Source organism: Bombus fervidus, chromosome 6 (genome assembly GCF_041682495.2).
Source record: "Bombus fervidus isolate BK054 chromosome 6, iyBomFerv1, whole genome shotgun sequence".
In the NCBI taxonomy this organism is placed as follows: Eukaryota; Metazoa; Arthropoda; class Insecta; order Hymenoptera; family Apidae; genus Bombus; species Bombus fervidus.
Window position 1 is genome coordinate 1,847,366 of NC_091522.1, and position 11,918 is coordinate 1,859,283.

An 11,918-nucleotide genomic window follows, 5' to 3' on the forward strand; every position below is an offset into this window, starting at 1 on the left:
TTATAACTTTATAATTATATAAAAATAACAATAGCTATATATAGGACATAAGGGTATTTTATTCCCAATCTCATATATAAAGTACTTCATCTGTGGTAAAGGTATCATATTTTTGGAGATAACTTGTACCGTGATTTTGTTAAATATCTGAGATCAGTGGTACAGGTATATTTATTCGAAAGATATTTTGATTATAAAAAGCCTGTTATATATATATAACAAACATTATATATACAATAGTATCAAAAATTATGATTCAATACAGGATTTGTAAAACAACAGTGTACCTTTTTTTATACCTAAATTAGTAATACTCATGTGATTAATACTGGATAGTACTTTTATAAAGTAATTGTTTTACATTAAGTTAAGAAGCTGCTAGAAGTGTCTTTATGTAGGGATTTTCGTGAGATAGAACTTCTTTTTTAAATGTTGAAATTTTATCTTCTAATTCCGCATCAGATAATGATTTGTCTAAATTTCTGCATTTACTAATAAATTCTGCAATAAGAACTTCAGCTTCCTGTAACATTATTAAAGATTAGATTATATCAGCAATATTTAAGATTTTTATGTGTTTCTAACAAAAATATGATTACCTTTATAATATCTTTCTTTTTTTGTGGATTATCAGAACCTTCAAAAACTGAGTCTTGGTAATCTTCAAGCTCTGCTTGTTTACGCTTAGCAAACTAAATGAAATATTCGTTTTCTTATCATTATTATGGCAAAGTTAAAATTTAAAAATATAAATCAAGACATGTTTTACCTCTATAACATCTTGTGGGAAATTAGCCATTTTAGCGACATGTATGCCAAAACTTTGATCACATATACCAGGTTTTACTTTATATAATAAAGTTAATTTATTATCGTCTACAAGGGCTGTAACGTGTTGATTTTTAACGGCAGATACTTCTTCTTCTAATTTAGTTATTTCATGAAAATGTGTTGCAAAAAGACAGTAGCATTTGATTTCTTTTGCTAAATATCTGCAAAAAATTTTATTGTTATAAATTATATAGAAAAATAAAAATTTGTGATAAAATCACAAGATTGTTCATATATTACTCGGCGATTGACCATGCTATACCGCAACCTTCATAAGTAGAGGTTCCTCTGCCTAATTCGTCAATTAGCACGAGGGAATTACAAGTTGCTGTCTATCGAAATCGTATAAAATATAAATATATACATATTATTCAATATTTAATGCTATAAATATCATCAATTTACTTTTAATATGGCAGCAGTTTCTATCATTTCCATCATAAATGTAGAAAGCCCTTTTAATTGAGAATCATCAGCTCCTACACGGGCTAATATACAATCCAATAATGATATTCTTGCTTGATCGCAAGGAACAAAGCTTCCAATATGTGCCATTAAAGCAGTGACACCAGCAGATCTTATATAGGTGCTTTTACCTCCCATATTTGGACCAGTTATAATGCCAAAATGACATTCGCCTATAATTATAGTAATTATTATATTCTACATTTAACAAAATAATATATGAGACAATATTTTTAAAAATTACCTCTTTTAAAACTGATATCATTAGCTATAAAATCCACTCCTTCTTGAATTTCCAAACATGGATGTCGAACTTGAGTAAGATTAAACTCACCCGCTTCGGTAGGTAGCATTTCAGGACGTACATATGGTTTATTAGCACTTACAGCAACAGAAGCAAAAGCAGTAAGCACATCAAGAGATGCCAATACATTTCCAATAGCTTTTATTGTACTACTGTAACCGGCTGTCCAAGAGATAATAAAATACAATGATATAAACATGTATTTGTTTTATTGTCTAATTGCTTTTTAGTTAATTTTTGCAAAGTTTTAGTTATATATATGTATATATATATATATGTAATATATAATATATAAAATACCTGCAATTTCAATTATTTCTGTAACAACCTTTTTTTGTTCCACTGTATATTTATCCCTAGCAACAATGTATTCATCATTTAAATCATTTAATTTATTGCTGCGAAATCGTACACCGCTTTTGTTAGAATCCAGAATAATATACTGTTTCTTATTTCTTAGTACTTTTTCTTCTTTCAATGTTACACGAAAATAATATCCAAGTTGTTGATTTGATTCTAGTTTTAGAGTCTTTCCAGCTTCGATTGAAAGATCATTAGCAACTTTACCCAATTGAGATTGTAATTTCGCCTCCACTTCGTCCATAGTATTTTTTAATTCTAATATCAATATGTATAAATTTATACGTAAAAAACATATTTACATGTATAGCATAATGAAACAAAAGATTGTATAAGTACCTTTCAATTCATCATCAAATTCGGCTCGTACTAAGAAATCTCCTTTTTCGGCGGAATCTAAATCAATTGTTTGTTCAATCATTTGTTGAAATTTGTCCATGTCTTTAATAAGTTCACTCAAAGGATCACTGAACATTGTTTTTAAGGCTATTACGTTTATATTAGAAAGCTGTTCTAATAATCTAGGCAAATGTGATATACACATGTAAATCCTAAAATAAAACCAATATATAAATATATACATATAATTATATTATATACTGTAAATACATTGTTTACTTATAAAGGTCTTGTAAAGTTGATTTTTTTCTGGCCAATTTTTTTGCAAGCACTTGCAAATCCGGTATGCGTCTTAAATGATCTTCACTAAGATTAGTTCGTAATTCATTGTCATTCACTAGTGTTTCAACAATATCGTGTCTTTCTTTTATAAGACATAAATCTTTTAAAGGTTGTCTAATCCATTGTGCAAGCAATCTATGACCTTGTGAAGTCCTACATTTATCCAAAATGCCCAAAATACTTGTAGGTGCGTTTCCATTTAAAATAGAAGATGTATCAACACGTGATTCAATATTAAGAGCTTTTATAGCAGCTGAATCTAGCTTTAAATAACGTGACTCCTTTATTTGGTCTATAGCAAATTGATTTAAATTTCCTTCATCTGATGTTAACTAGTAGAAAATTATCAAATTAAATTAAAATATTTTGTCTTTATTAATATAATATACTTACATCTAAATATTTAATAAGCGCAGAAGTAGCTGACATAGCGAAACTTAAATTGACTTCGGGTAAAGACTGTGCATTTTGTTGTTGACCTTTCTTGAATTTTATTAAAGTATTTAAATCTTGTATAACTGATTCACTAGAAAATTCACTTCTTTTTCTTGTAGTAACCATTACATTATTTCGTTCCATGACCTAAAAAATAAAAGAAAGGAAAAGAACAAATAAATGTTCCATTCGTATTATTAAGATTTTTAGTTCAACTGTTTTATATGAAAGAAATATCTTATCTGTTTACTTGTTTAAGAGTTTGAAATTCATAGCTGCCTTCACCTTGAATTAATAAACATTCCTTGGGAGCAAGTGTAACAACCAGTGATTCCAAATTGGAAAATGATTCATTGTCTTGAAATTCACAAACAGAAAATGAAGTTGCTGTAGTATCTACACAGCTTAAGCCAACAATCTAAAAAGATGATAAAGTACATATATAGTACATATAATAAAACTACTTATAAAAACTTTTTAATGAAAAATTTGTCACATGGTTATTTACTACTACTCACTCTAGATTTTGCCTCCATTCCTAATTTCACTGCTATGACATGTATACTAACAGCAACATCATTATTGCCAAACAGTGTATCTTCAAATTGTGTTAAATTTCCAGGAGAACCCTTATATTCTAATACCCAATTTTGATTTTTTGCTGATCCTTGATTAACATAAACTTCTACTCTATATTGTTTTACTAACAGTAGATCACGTATAAAAGATTCAAAATGATTTTTGTTAAGAATAACACCCTCGGTTTTATATGGCTCTGCATTGTACAGAAATTTTTTTAGATAAATACATAGTAAATTAGTAAAAGTATAGAATAAATAGAATAAAGGTTTATTAATAATTCTTAGTAGTAGTACAGTTAAATAAATATTTTAAAGTTGAATTTTAGAACTTACCAGCTCCTATCATCTTACAAACTGACGTAGTTTTAAAAACTTCTTGTGCAGCAAATAAAGCATCATTACCATGTAATGTGTAATAATCTGATCTATTAAAAAATCGTATAGTGGTATTAAGTTTCTGAAATCAATCAGTATTTGATTACACACATAAATTTTAAATTTAAAATCTGAGGATTAATAATATAATGGTATATAGTATATTATAATGAGACTACGTATCCAGAATTATATTGTATGATTTTATCTTTAGATATATTCTTGACCTATTTGTATAACTTAGTCATTTTCATGACTGATATACGTTCCTAAAGCAACACAAATTTGTAAATATTATAATTTTGCAGAGACACAAAATTAAAAAATAAAGTTAATTTTTGGAAATTGTTAGACATATGAACGTTTAATATGAAAATTGTAATTATTACCAAATCATAATTATTACACTTGTTTTCAAGAAAATGAAGAATCTCGTTACATATCTGTAGGTCAATGTCTATCTAGGGTCAAAAGGTCATGAATTGATATTAATGTAATACGTATGAGTTCAAGGAAATCTGATATATTGTGGAAAAGACATATCAATTTAACGTATTACATTAATATGACATCATTGAATAATTATATATACATTTAATTTTTTATTATCTTTAAAACATATTTAAAAGTTTTGAAAATACTAGTTTAATAAAATATTAATATAAAATCATATACTAATTTAATAACGAATAATATGAAAATAATATAGATATCACTAATAGTTCATACAGAAGATCAAAATATCATATACAAATATGTTAGTATAATATGAAGTTTAAAAATAATTTTTGAATAGAAAAATTAAGAAAATTTGCTAATGACATTATCTTGAAAGTATTATTTTTATTGTGATAAAAGATCAAAGTTCACGTTCCAGGAAGGTCAGTAATATATAGTGTATGTAAGTAGGCCATTAAAAACATTATGAACTATTTCAATTCATTGTATTCAATTGTTTAAGCAATATTTTGTTAAATACATTATTATATGAGTATAAGAAACTTTTGTACTAAATATCTAGTATAAAATAAAGGGAAATGTATTTCTTTCAAATAATGCTACAACATATAAATACAATGAAAGATACACCTATCTTAGAATTAAAAATAAAACATTTGTCTCATTATTGTATCTCAGTAATCCTTTCAATCTGTCACCTTGAAGTTCTACCTATTATGAAATAGGAATAAATTACCATATTGCAACAAGGATGTTATACATTGAGGATGACATCATTGATGATACATCAAATCAAATTTACAGCTATTAGTGGAAACCATTTATGTAATTATTATCAGGGAATTAAAAAAAATATATTTATATATCTACATAAATAAATATAATGAAATAAAATATTATATATTTATAAAATTATTAATATAACAACAGCTTCTTCTTTCTTTAATTACAATTCATGAAGTAGTTTATTATAAATTTTCATAAATATAATAAAGTATATTATAATACAAGCTTTTCAAAATTATTTCATATTAAATATTTGAATTAAAATACGTATGTATGGTACTTGAATAAAAATTAAATGGGTCTTTCTAGCTAATACAAAACATAAATTAGAAACTGTTTGTCTGCTTTTCTCTTCTGTTACTGAGAATTATTAGTTGTGATAAGAATGTATGTACATAACTGGGATAAATGCACAGAAAATATTATCACCATGTAAGAATGAAAGAGAATGTTTTCAAAGATGTGATGAAGAAGGGGGAGCTAACATAAATGGAATTGCTCCAACTTGCATATAGTACATATCAACATATACTGCCACTGAGATCATCTCAATCATCAATTCTTAAGTGGATTTTGATCTTTCACCACATGGTAATTAAGTTTATAATTTTAACTCAACAACAGATATACAGTACTAATTTTATTGTAAATATAATATTTCTTTAAGTGTTATTTTTGTTCCTTAACGAATAATATATAAAATATATTTTATAATAATATAAGAATTTATTTGCATGCGCTTTTCATAAAAAATAGCTAAATCAATTTTATATTTTCAGAGATCAAATTAGTAACATGGTGGCACAAAGTATTGTCATTTTATCTTTATTAATAACATATGCATTATCTGCACCAACTGGATGCATAGAATCTTGTATTTCTTATGTTAAACAATATCAAACACAAACTTCTGGTGGTTTGTCACAAACTGCATCACATTTACAAGGCCTTGACTATTCAAAACCTGGCACATGGTCTGAACATAATGACTATGATATAGACAATGGACATGGAAAAGTGCATGAAGAACGTGGTCAATATGTCACAGGTCCGAAAACAGTAAGATATTACAGGAAAAATTCTTCTTCTTCTTACAGTACAATATATCCTAATGGCGAAATATTATCAGATTTTGAATATCAGAATAATAGACATGGTATACATTTACCCAATACTCAAGAAGTTTTTAATTCTCACAACACTTACAATCAAATGGGTAATTCTGAATCGGTTGCACAACATAAGTATAATAAAATACAGAGTCAACAACACACTCGATCATCATACACTAAAGGTGAAAGACTTGAAGATCTTGGAGAATACAGTGGAAGATCACAAGTGATCCCGCAAAGTACATCTAACTTGAATACACAAATTTCACAAGAACCTTATCATTTTAATGGACAGCATGGAAATTGGAGTACAGTAGATTCTTATAAAACTGATGGAGGACGTGGCCATGTATTTGAAGAAGAAGGTCAATATGTATCAGGACCTCAAAAGGTTCGTTATTATAAAAGGAATTATACTTCTAGTTACAGTTCATCTGATGGAATTCCTATTCCTAAAATCACAAAAATTGGAATGCACGATGTACACCAAAAACTAGAGAAAATTGAAAAAGAAATAGGGCAAGAATTCAAACATATTTCTACAGCAGAGGCTGTGGGATCCACCAACATTGGACAGGCACATGTTAATACTCATGATTTGTCTATTGATAACATGCATAATATAAACAATAATAATTATAGAAGACAACATAACCACAGGAACAGTTTATCTACAACACATAATGAAGAACAGCATTCCTCAGACATTAGAAATGAACATTTACCTTATAGGAATCCTTACCAAAATACTTATGGTGCAAACAGCTACAGTGCATATGAAAGACATGAAGAATATGCACAAAAACTTCAACCAACTAGTCAACTTATTAATCCAACATCAGGATATACTAGTGTACTCAATACTGGAAACAGTGGTTATAATAGGAATATATATAGTGGATCAACTTCGCAACAGCAAACAGATAATTATCAGCAGGCAGAAATGTTAGATGCACATCAATCTAGACAAATCGCACAGACCCAAACGTTTCTTGACAATTTGAGGAACAATGCACAAAGTCAAGGTAGCAGGATCCAATCAGGCATGCAAGGTGTATCTCACTACAAAGAACATTGGAATGCTAGTCATACAAAAGAAATATCCATACCACAGCATACCACAGACATTTCACATATGAACCAGCACAGTCTCCAATATAATGATAATCAGTATGACAACAGACGTAATTTACATCAAGGAATACAACAACAAGATAGTTATTTACATCAATTCAAAGAAGGTGCCTTTACTAATGGTAAAAAAATGTTAGACAAATTAATATCTGGTGTAGATACTGTGGACTGTGATTATAATTCACAATATACACAAAGTACCTCCCAATATTCAAGAAAATACAAGCGCCATGCAAAGTATGATAAACAAGATGAAGTACAACAAACACAAGGTAAATACATCGATGATGATCTTACTCAACAAATTTCTGGAAAACTTGAGTTTGGTCAGGATTCGCAACAATCTTATCAACCGTGGAAACCACAGGGTGCCGATCAACAATTAGGAGATTTTACACAGAAAACAGGGGAATCCGATGATCTTACTCAACAGACTTCTGGAAAACTTGAGTTTGGTCAGGATTCGCAACAATCTTATCAACCGTGGAAACCACAGGGTGCCGATCAACAATTAGGAGATTTTACACAGAAAACAGGGGAATCTGATGATCTTACTCAACAGACTTCTGGAAAACTTGAGTTTGGTCAGGATTCGCAACAATCTTATCAACCGTGGAAACCACAGGGTGCCGATCAACAATTAGGAGATTTTACACAGAAAACAGGGGAATCCGATGATCTTACTCAACAGACCTCTGGAAAACTTGAGTTTGGTCAGGATTCGCAACAATCTTATCAACCTTGGAAACCACAGGGTGCCGATCAACAATTAGGAGATTTTACACAGAAAACAGGGGAATCCGATGATTTTACTCAACAGACTTATGGAAAACTTGAGTTTGGTCAGGATTCGCAACAATCTTATCAACCATGGAAACGATATAGTGTCAATCGTCACATAGAAGATCTTACACAGAAAGCAGGAAGATCTGATGACTTTACTCAACGAGCTTCTGGAAAACTTAAATTAGACCACGAATCACAACAATCCCATAAACCTTGGAATCTACACAATACAATTCAACAATTAGAAGATCTTATTCAAAAAACAAAGGAATCTGACGACCTTACACAGAAAATCCCTGGAAATATAGAATTTGATAAATTACAAAAATCAGATAAATCATGGAATATATACAGTACAATACAACAATTAGAAGACTTTATTCAAAAAACTAGGGAATCTGATGACTTCACTCAACAAACATTTGGAAATGTTGAATTTGACCAGGAATCACAAAAATCAGACAAATCATTGAATATATACAGTACAATACAACAGTTAGAAGACCTTATACAAAAAACCAGGGAATCTGATGATTTCACTCAACAAATATCTGGAAAAGTTGAATTTAGTCAAGAATCACAACAGTCTCAAAAAACGTGGAATCTACATGATACTATTCAACAATTGGAAGATCTTATTCAAAAAACAAGGGAATCTAATGACCCTACTTTAGAATCATCTGAAAAAGCCGAATTTGGCCAAAACTCACAGCAAATTCATCAATCTTGGAAACCACAGAGTGCAAGTCAACAATTAGAAGATTTTACACAGAAAACAGGGAAATTTGATGATTTTAGTCAACAAACTTCTGGAAAACTTGAGTTTGGTCAGGATTCGCAACAATCTTTTCAACCTTGGAAGCCAGAGAGCACAAGCCAACAATTAGGAGATTTTACACAGAAAACAGAGGAATCTGATGATCTTACTCAACAAACTTCTGGAAAACTTGAGTTTGGTCAGGATTCGCAACAATCTTTTCAACCTTGGAAGCCAGAGACCGCAAGTCAACAATTAGAAGATTTTGTGCAGAAAACTGGGGAATCTGATGATCTCACTCAACAAACCTCAGGAAAACTTGAGTTTGGTCAGGATTCGCAACAATCTTTTCAACCTTGGAAGCCAGAGACCGCAAGTCAACAATTAGAAGATTTTACACAGAAAACGGGGAAATTTGATGATCTCACTCAACAGACATCTGGAAATCTTGAGTTTGGTCAGGATTCGCAACAATCTTATCAACCGTGGAAACCACAGGGTGCCGATCAACAATTAGGAGATTTTACACAGAAAACAGGGGAATCTGATGATCTTACTCAACAGACTTCTGGAAAACTTGAGTTTGGTCAGGATTCGCAACAATCTTATCAACCGTGGAAACCACAGGGTGCCGATCAACAATTAGGAGATTTTACACAGAAAACAGGGGAATCCGATGATCTTACTCAACAGACCTCTGGAAAACTTGAGTTTGGTCAGGATTCGCAACAATCTTATCAACCTTGGAAACCACAGAGTGCCGATCAACAATTAGGAGATTTTGCACAGAAAACAGGGGAATCTGATGATTTTACTCAACAAATCTCAGGAAAGCTTGAGTTTGGTCAGGATTCGCAACAATCTTATGAACCTTGGAAACCACAGAGTACCAATCAGCAATTAGGAGATTTTGCACAGAAAACGGGGGAATCTGATGATCTCACTCAACAGATATCTGGAAATCTTGAGTTTGGTCAGGAATCAGAGCAATCCTTTCCAACCTGGCAGCCTAATGTGAGGGATCAGAAGTGGGGCCATTTGACTCAGCAAACTAGTGCACAACCAGAAAATGATTTGCCGAAGCCTGCAGAAAAACCTAAACCAAGATCGAGATATTCAAGGCGTGGATCAACAGTTAATACACATGTATCAAATCAAGATATGTATAATATTAATAATCAGAATAATTTAAACCTTAATGCTGGAGACACAGATGCACCAAATATTTATGAATTACCTCCACAAGTGAATATAGAAGGTGATAAAGATAATATTAGGAGACAAAGTACCAGAGGGGATCAAGGACAAGATAAAGATGTTTCTAAGAAGTTAAGTCAACAAGCTGGAAGTAGTGGTTATGATGTTGAAGGAGGAAATGTAGACCAAGTAAATTGGTTACACAAATCGAATGATGCAACTGTAGGCTTGCAATGGCATTATACATATCATCCAAGCGATCAAAGACAATTTGTACAACAAACAGATCAGAAGAATAAGGAAGATTTGCAGCAGCGATCAATACAAACACAATTTTCTAATTTACAACAAAATCCAAAGCAAGAAGAACAAATTAAATATATAGTTGATAATTCAGATCAGCAAGAATCACACTGGCAACCTCAGAACTATGCAACTGAACAAGGAATTAAATCCGTGAGAAAACCATTTCGTTATATTCAGCATAATAATAAATTGATGTCTGATCAACAAATAAGAGAAAATGAAAATTTACAGAAGCATGTAGGAACTGCTTCATCTGAACCTAAGGTGCTGCCAAGAATGTTGGAAGTTTATGGAGGTGGACAATATGATCCGACACATAGTGGAGATATATATTCTGGAGTGACAATAAACCCTAGTGCTACACTACCGCCTACAAGTAATACGGATCCATGGGATATTCGAGAAAAACCAGAAATAGTGGTAACAACAACAGAATTGACAATGCCACCATTACCTGTAGAACCTTTAAATACAAATGATACTACTGAACCACCACGTCCATCGTCTCTTTGGACAAGAATTGGCCATAAAATTACAACTACTTTTGATAAAGCCAAAGAAAAGGCTACAAATATTTTTGGATAAACATAACTTCCAATTTTTTTAATTGACATTTATTTATATGTAATATTTAGTAATATAGGTTCTTGATAAAAGCTTTTAATACATGTAAGATTTATTAAATAAAGTTTATTTATCAGTGTTATAATGTACTATTATTATTGGAATTGTTAATTTAATAATTTCAAGAAGCTGATGTAGTATTATAAAAAATTCACTGTTATAAGGTTATTATATATATTCTATATTGTTATTTAAATAAATGAATCTATTTTTTAAATTCTATTTTTTATTGCTTTTATAATTATTCGTGCAACTGTTATTCTTAATAATATAAAGATAAGTACTAGTGCAGATGCAATGTATTATGTTTACTTACTTCTGGTAGATTTTTAAAAAATCTAACAAAACTCTGTTGACTTGGTGGATCTACAATATATTTTATACATGATCATTTACAAATTAATGAAAAAATAATTTAAGAAATTAAACTGTTGCACTAACCCATATTAAATTGTTGATTTGGTTGGACAGCCATCGCTTTATGTAGAGCACGTTATTAGTATTTATGCTTTAAGTAAGAAATAGCTAATAATATTAAATAAATACTGTACGATTTCGTGAAAATATTTTGGAAAAGATTTTAGTAAAATACTCACTAAACATCTATTTAACGTATTCCCGCAAAAATGAGTAACACCATATACTACCAACCTATAGATTGCACAGTGTAGATTATTCAGTTATCATTGCTCTCTAATTTTATTGGTCAACTAAATCTACCAATG

General features: G+C 30.3%; 2 protein-coding genes across 5 annotated transcripts; one reads left to right on the forward strand and one right to left on the reverse strand.

Annotated features, from left to right (window-relative positions):
- Window positions 1-153: 153 nt before the first annotated feature.
- Spel1 (DNA mismatch repair protein spel1) lies at window positions 154-11,802 on the reverse strand. 3 transcript variants are annotated; one of them, XM_072005442.1, is made up of 15 exons: window positions 11,635-11,802; window positions 11,510-11,559; window positions 3,991-4,114; window positions 3,595-3,851; window positions 3,327-3,494; window positions 3,035-3,223; window positions 2,579-2,973; window positions 2,300-2,511; window positions 1,901-2,218; window positions 1,541-1,762; window positions 1,237-1,469; window positions 1,072-1,163; window positions 770-992; window positions 600-692; window positions 154-523 (listed from the first exon to the last, which is right to left on the reverse strand). In XM_072005442.1, exons 1-15 carry the CDS (start codon window positions 11,666-11,668, stop codon window positions 368-370), a joined length of 2,766 nt encoding a protein of 921 aa, XP_071861543.1. In that variant the 5' UTR covers window positions 11,669-11,802; the 3' UTR covers window positions 154-367. The 3 variants fall into 3 exon arrangements, with proteins under 3 accessions (XP_071861543.1, XP_071861544.1, XP_071861545.1); XM_072005443.1 differs by having other exon boundaries at window positions 3,991-4,082; window positions 11,635-11,739; XM_072005444.1 differs by having other exon boundaries at window positions 3,991-4,082; window positions 11,510-11,645.
- LOC139988252 (uncharacterized) lies at window positions 5,709-11,415 on the forward strand. 2 transcript variants are annotated; one of them, XM_072005439.1, is made up of 3 exons: window positions 5,709-5,868; window positions 6,057-10,719; window positions 10,801-11,415. In XM_072005439.1, the coding sequence occupies exons 2-3, from the start codon at window positions 6,073-6,075 to the stop codon at window positions 11,152-11,154; spliced, it is 5,001 nt and encodes a 1,666-aa protein (XP_071861540.1). In that variant the 5' UTR covers window positions 5,709-5,868; window positions 6,057-6,072; the 3' UTR covers window positions 11,155-11,415. The 2 variants fall into 2 exon arrangements, with proteins under 2 accessions (XP_071861540.1, XP_071861539.1); XM_072005438.1 differs by having other exon boundaries at window positions 6,057-11,415.
- Window positions 11,803-11,918: the final 116 nt, after the last annotated feature.

Bases quoted from the DNA above. Each gene is read 5' to 3' on its own strand.
- LOC139988252 (XM_072005438.1), top strand. From the start codon at position 6,073: ATGGTGGCACAAAGTATTGTCATTTTATCTTTATTAATAACATATGCA.
- Spel1 (XM_072005442.1), bottom strand. From the start codon at position 11,668: ATGGCTGTCCAACCAAATCAACAATTTAATATGG. The intron at 2,219-2,299 runs GTACTTATACAA...TATTGATATTAG, and splicing joins ATTTGATGATGAATTGAAAG to AATTAAAAAATACTATGGAC. The intron at 1,470-1,540 runs GTAATTTTTAAA...CTATAATTATAG, and splicing joins TGATATCAGTTTTAAAAGAG to GCGAATGTCATTTTGGCATT.